The 6,701-nt window shown below is 46.0% G+C and overlaps 1 protein-coding gene across 1 annotated transcript; it reads right to left on the bottom strand.

The window, feature by feature from the left end:
* Window positions 1–2,447: 2,447 nt before the first annotated feature.
* On the bottom strand, window positions 2,448–5,445 carry LOC124683458 (GDSL esterase/lipase EXL1-like). The gene is made up of 5 exons (XM_047217966.1): window positions 5,175–5,445; window positions 3,932–4,062; window positions 3,574–3,807; window positions 3,121–3,214; window positions 2,448–2,635 (listed from the first exon to the last, which is right to left on the bottom strand). Exons 1-5 carry the CDS (start codon window positions 5,443–5,445, stop codon window positions 2,448–2,450), a joined length of 918 nt encoding a protein of 305 aa, XP_047073922.1.
* Between the last annotated feature and the right edge of the window lie 1,256 nt (window positions 5,446–6,701).

The following is a 6,701-nucleotide window of genomic DNA, read 5'->3' as shown; positions in this document are numbered from 1 at the left end:
GGATTAATGTGTTACTGAGGGCGAAGCTGGAGGTGTCTCCTCATGGCATGTATAATGGTTGATAAGACTATCTTATCATAGCGCCGCCACGCAATTTAGATATAACAACAAAATATGATGTACAATGGGTTATTTTTTAATCTTATCTCTAGTAATCAGATATCCTAAATTTGTGGTGAGAGAGATTGTGCTAAGAGATCATCTCTTAATTAAGAGAAGGCAACCCCTTTTTTCAACATTCTCTCTCCTCCACCTCAGCATTTATCCTACGTGACACTGCTAAGATATCACCATTGTACATGCCCTCAAGCTCAGCCGATGCAGATGCAAGAGGCCACAACTAGAGCTCATCGGCAACAACATGAGCAAATTAATTTTGGAACCGCCCCAGTTCCGTATGAGTTGTGGGGACTTCCCTACACCCTGTTGGTCGGAGGGTGCTGAGATGAAAAATAAACAGATCATTGCAAGCATAACCATATCTGAGATACCACACCTCTGGCGACTCGGGGGAAAACCCTAGCGCCCTCCCGCCGTCGGTCTCAACGCCCCCTCCCTGCCACCGCTGCCACCGGCCCTTGCCGCGGTGGCGACGAGCCCCATCCCCAAAGGGTGGCTGGGGTCCTCTGGTCGCTGCAGGCGGCAAAGCTCGGAAGGTGGGGCGGCAACCCCGGGCTGGTGGTGGTGGCGGCGCTCGCCGGTACGGCTGCTTGGGTGGCGCAGCGCAACACAAGGCGGCTGGGAGCGGCAGACTGCGGCGGCGCGGGTCTGGCGCGGCTTCAGGTGGCGGCGGGCGGAGCGGCCCATCCGGGGCCGAGATGGGCGGCGGGGCGCGCGTGTGCGGCAACAGTGTGTTGTGCCTGGCCACGGTGGTGGCCCGCGTTGGGTGCTGCTTACCGTGCCGAGCAGATCTCCAGGGCCGTAGTGCCTGGCCATCTCCTACGCCTTCTATGGCCTACTGCGAGGACGGCCTTGGCCGATTCGTTCGGGCGATCATGGGCAGCACCGCCGGTTCCTGGCCGGGGGTTTCAACCTGCTGCCGAGTCTTCTTATCTGTAGTCGCCATGGACTTGGCGGCATCGTCTTAGCAAGGCGACGATTTTCTGAACCTCCTTCGTCATCATCGGGCTGCGGATGGCGGAGTGGGGGCTGTTTCTTCCGCGTCGAGGAATAAAGGTGACGGTTCTAGGATTCTTCTCGCACCAAGTTTGAAGATCTGTCGGATGCTTGTTCCCACCAGTCTAGGTGGATTGACGTGTTCCAGAAGGCACTGTCGGTGAATTTCATTGTGCGAGTAATGCCCGAAGATTGATGGATTTGGTGGTTTCGGTCGTGTGCACCCATGTTTTTATCTGGCCGTTTGGTTTCAGAGGGAGCGCTTCGAAACTCTGCTGGTTATTAATATTATGGAGTTCGTTTTCTTTCCATGGTGCTAGCGGAGAAGGTCATCAAGCCGAGATCGGTGGAACAGCTATGATGGTCGGATGTTGGTGGTGTCGTGGAATTGGCTTGGTGCTTCGTGACTTGAAACAGTGACAAGTATGTGGGGGCGGCTGCACATGAGAAGTTCAGAGTCTTATCTTTCAGGGTTAAAATTCAAGGTCTGGTCTTAATTGGTTGTGCCTGGCAGTGTTCTTGTTGAAGGCATTGTTTTAAGAGAGATGAATTTCTTCAGGGTGAAAACCTAAGATCTATGATCGGGTGACGACATCGTTTGTTTCCTTCTTGAAGGCGTCGCTTATGGAGAAGGTGATCTTCTGGTGTTGTCTTTGTGGTGTTAGTGTTGCCGTTTCAAGTTATATATGGATCTCTGTAGCGGGACCTTTCTTTTTTGTAATTCTTTTCTCTTTATTGGCTGTGTGCATCCTTTATGCCATTACGGTATGATGATGTTGCAGAGGCTGAGTGTAATTGGTATCTCCGCGATATTAATATATGCTCTTTATCGAAAAAAATCTGAGAAACCGCATGAGTAGTATTAGTTTAAAAAAGCTATGGCCTTGTTCGGTTTCAACAAAATCTCCTCGATTTGAGGTGTATTGAGGGGTATTAGATCTTATCTAAGTCAAAATACTCCCCAATACACTTCAATCCACCTGAGGTGGGGATTAACCGAACAAAGCCTGACAGGGTTCGTTTCCCACAACATATCATTTTCCTAAAGAACATAGAACGCTATTATCGGATAAGCTCTCAACTTCCACACCAATGGACAACAAATTCGTAACATGTCCCATGAATAAGTTTGAGGGAAAGTTCGAAACAGGTACATGTTCGAGTCTATAAGAACAATTCCCGCATATGTTCGACAAGCTCTGACCCATTTGAAAGGTTAAAACATTCACTCATTGTAAAACTATACATGGTCAAATAGTCACAGTGCAGGAGAGTACTAACTCTCAAATTGACTTGTGGTTCTAATTGAACTTGTTCATTTGTCCGGAGATTCACATTAGGTCATGCATATTTTGCTGAAAGAGTTTATCAACCACAATGCTGTAGGCCTTTTCAGTAGGGTGGAAGCTGTCCCAAAAAATGAAATCGTTAACATTTGGACATGCATGATGATTTTTAATGAATATTGCTGCATTTAGTACTGTGCTGCCACAGCATCCCTCGGCTACCTCCTTGAAACCTGTATAGCAAAAATTTGCACAATGTTCAGCACCAAATTGTTGTGATGAAAACATATACATTAGCTCATATTCCTGAACACGTTATAGAAAGCTCATATTATAAAATGATAATAAAAAATATTTATACATTTATACACCATATTAGTTTACTATGCAGCTCTCGCATTGTTGCATTTGTTTGTATATAGTTTCGTAAGTTTACGATATTTAAGAGGTAAATGTGTCTCAGTAATTTATATAAATATGGCTCAGTTGCAGATATACTCTACAAAAACAGTTCATGGCATTCTCTAAAATAACAACCGAGAATGAAGTGAGCACTCACCATAAAATTGTGGTCGCTGAACAAGATCAAGCAAATTGTAGTATATATCAAGATAAGCAAACTTTGAGCCTGGAACACTTTGTTCTTCATTTAGCCGGCGTATTTCATTTGTGATTTTAGAATTGAATAATTGTGCCGCTTGATTCCTCAATGGCTCACATTCTCTTGATCCAAGTATTCTTTGTGAAGGACAACATCCAACTGGTGGAATGCCAATGAACCCAATTCTCCTTGCACCCATCTCATTTAATTTCTGGGCAGAAAAGTAAGGCAGTACTAAATTTCTGTATATGTAGATTGACTAGCAAAATGTGAATGAAAAAATATAAAGAAATAACACATAAAAAAGTAGGCGATTGTAAGTTATTTATGGTACCACGATGATTATAGTACATGCCTATGTGGATACTTGTCAGGAGAAGTAGACGCTATACAAAATGCAGTAATTAAAAAAAATCTGATGTATCTGTAATGCACCAACAAAGGGAAATATGCATCACTTTATACTTTTGAAGAACTTCTGAAGACAAGAACTTTGTGAAACAAGTTCTCTAAAAAGCTATGACGATAAATAATTTCTTACAAGTTTAGAGTTTTAATAATAGCTCTTACCATAGTGAAGTTGACGGCCGAAGAAACAAGAAAGTTAACATATGAAGGAAGGTCATATTGATGGCGCCTCAAGGGGAGTAAAAAGTAATTGTTTGCAAGGTCATTTGCCCCCATGACTGTGAAGTATATGCCTTCAGAGATTACACGTGCCGTCTCCTCTTCACCAACTAAATATCTTAACCTCTCCTTATACTCAAGGAATAACTCAAGCTGTCCGGTACTTGATGTAGCAGCCTGAAGGATCATAAATTAGTATTTACAAATTTCCCTGACACTCTTAGTTTCGGGTGAAACCAAAACGAAATATACTTGACGAAGAACTTTCTTACTAGTAGACACATAAGATACATTTAGTTACCGCGGGTATAGAAGTTAAAGGATCATATCCACTGCCTCCTGAGGCAAATACGACACCAGTAAGTAGGTCACTTAGTTGAAGATCGTCTCCAATGTATGGTGGCAGTAGTTTCTTAATTCCGAACCCTGAAGCTGCTCGATGAGGATAAATAATATCAGTAGATATTCAAGTTTCCACTCGGTGTAACACTAGAATGTTTGTGTATGGATTAGGAATTGTCAAGACAATAAAGAGCTAATACTTATGAAGTGTTGACCAAATCATAGTTTCAGATAAGTAATTGATTTATTCGCAAAAATATGTCATTCTTTTTGGGAATAAAATCAGCATATTTATATAGTTGGATATATTTAAAATAATCTGAACGTGGGGTAATATATGTGCTAATATGGAGACAGCTTGGTATATATTTCAAGTATTTTGTTGGGATGGATGGAGTTGACAATACTGAAGAAAATCATGAAAGATCAATTACTCCAAAGAGTACATCTTGAACATAAAGATTTTAAAGATACAAAGAAGATAGAAGTAGCAAATTTTTCATGCCTCACTAAGGTAATTCTTCATCATACGTTAGAACTACATGTGTACATTTTCTGCCATTATGGTAGAATGACCATTAACATATGTGTACTACACCGTTAGTTCTTACATTATAAGAAACCGAAAATATAGAACAATGATGTATAAATGATTTGGGACGGTAAGAATCGCGCCTCAAGTCCAGTGGTGCTGCTCTTCATCGGAGTTGTTGTGGAGTGTCAAACTTCCACGTTGTGCGGTGGTTTTTAGAAGAACATGTAGGCGCTCCATGAAATTCTCAGGCGCCACTAGTTGGCGGGCACCCGTGAGCACAACCCAACCATGTCTTTTGCTCATCACAAGTATATTTAACACTTTTTAAATTCCACTAAGTATTGGAAAAGGTATTACTATGACATGGACACATCTGGGACTGTCGTACCACTACTACTACGAGCTCGCATAAACTCAGCATTGCAAAAGTTTGTCACAAGCGTGGTGTGCATATTTTCTTGGCTACACTTGACTTAACCATAGGTGTGGAAAAGTTAGTTAGCTGTTAGCCTTCAACTAAACACAGCCATTCAATCACGTTGGTGTAACCAAAGTTCAATGAAACGTGAAAGAAATAGTTAATTCCTAAATCAACAGAAAAGGCACCCTATCTAGACCTAAATTATACACAGCGTAAACAACGAAGTTAGTTCCCACCAGTACGTACCAAACATGTCCCCAGGGACCTTGCCGTTGGAGAATCTCCCGGTGGCCACCCCGCCGGGGAAGTCCTGGCCGTAGGGCGGGAAGTCTGCCTTCGCCTCCGTGAGCCGATTATTGTTGTTGCCGGGGTCGACGATGGAGTCGCCGAACACGAAGACGGCCGAGATTTTGATCTTACCCGTGTCTGCTGGTGCTCCATGGGCGCACGGAAGAAGCGCCACGGGCAGCAGCAGGAGGTGGACGAACAGGAGGTAGCCTCGGCACAGAGACGCCATTGCTGTGCTCTGCACACTACTGCCTTCTCTGCTTGTATGGATGGATCATGGATGGATCGCGCCGCGGGGTTTCTTATAGCGAGGCGTGGAGCAAAAAGTACGTACTTGCGCGGCACGGCGAGGTGACTGATCATGCATATGCATATGCATTCACGTGGTTAGTTGCCCGTTGCGTTGCATTAACTACCGTCTTTTCTAGCCGAGTGAGGGGTACTGTATGATCGATGCCACAGTCTGATTCTCAGTTAGTGCCGAATCGTGCGGTACGTTGAGAGGCTGCGAGATGAAGTCAGATGGCTGCATGTGTGCACGCGTAGACGTAAAAGTACAGCCGCGGCCTGCCGGAGTTGTCAGAGCATCTCTAGCGGGCCGATCTAAATCGGCAACCAAACGATTTGTTTCTGTCCGTTTAGATCAACCCGCGGATAGGATGCATCTCCGGTCCGGCCGGCCCGAACATTGCGTGCATCGGCGCCCGACTGGTTGGCCCACGGGAGACAAATAAAACGGCATGAAGTTTAAAAAGCGCGTGAAAATTTGATAGAACTTTCATTGATTCAAACATAATTTACATAGTTTAGAACTAAAATCTACACTAATTCAGGTGCCGCCGTCTTCTTCGTCGTCGGAGACGACGTAGATGAGGTCGACATACTGCGGACGCGGCGACGCGTACCGTTGTGGTTGCACGATCTACAATGGTGTCGCTGGCGGCACGTACTGCGGGGGAGGTGGAACCTACTGGACGTCCCATTCTGCCTATGGTGGCGCGTGCGGCGGCAGCGGTGGTGGCGGCAGCAGGGAGACAACATGGCCGCCTCATCTACGTAGTCATCGGGGACGAGTGCCTCCAGCTTCACAGTGGCTGGAGGCACGTCCTCCATCTCGTTGTCGTCCTCGTCGTCATTGTACACAACCTCCTCTTGGCGCAGCGTCGCCGGGCATGAAATCTCGGAAACCACGGATAATCCGGCGCGCCTCGTGCTCCCAGGAAAGGAAGGCGCGCCAGTAATCCTCGCGTCGGTACAAGTCCTCATGTTGCATCGCCAGCAGCAGCCGCTCGATTCACCGGCGCATCTCCTGGTATAGCGCATGCCGGTCTGTCGGTGGTGGCGGAACATGGAGCCTCCCCCTTTTCTGGTGCCACCCGTGCGACAGGGAGACATCGCGGTGGCGACCATTGCGCTTCCTGCACCGGCACGTACCGCATGTTGCCGCCCAGTCGGTGAAGAGGAGGAGCCGTTGCCGCCGCCTGT

This window comes from Lolium rigidum, chromosome 1 (genome assembly GCF_022539505.1).
Source record: "Lolium rigidum isolate FL_2022 chromosome 1, APGP_CSIRO_Lrig_0.1, whole genome shotgun sequence".
In the NCBI taxonomy this organism is placed as follows: domain Eukaryota; kingdom Viridiplantae; phylum Streptophyta; class Magnoliopsida; order Poales; family Poaceae; genus Lolium; species Lolium rigidum.
Note: the sequence above shows the minus strand (reverse complement) of the source record. Positions and strands in the feature narration are given on the sequence as shown.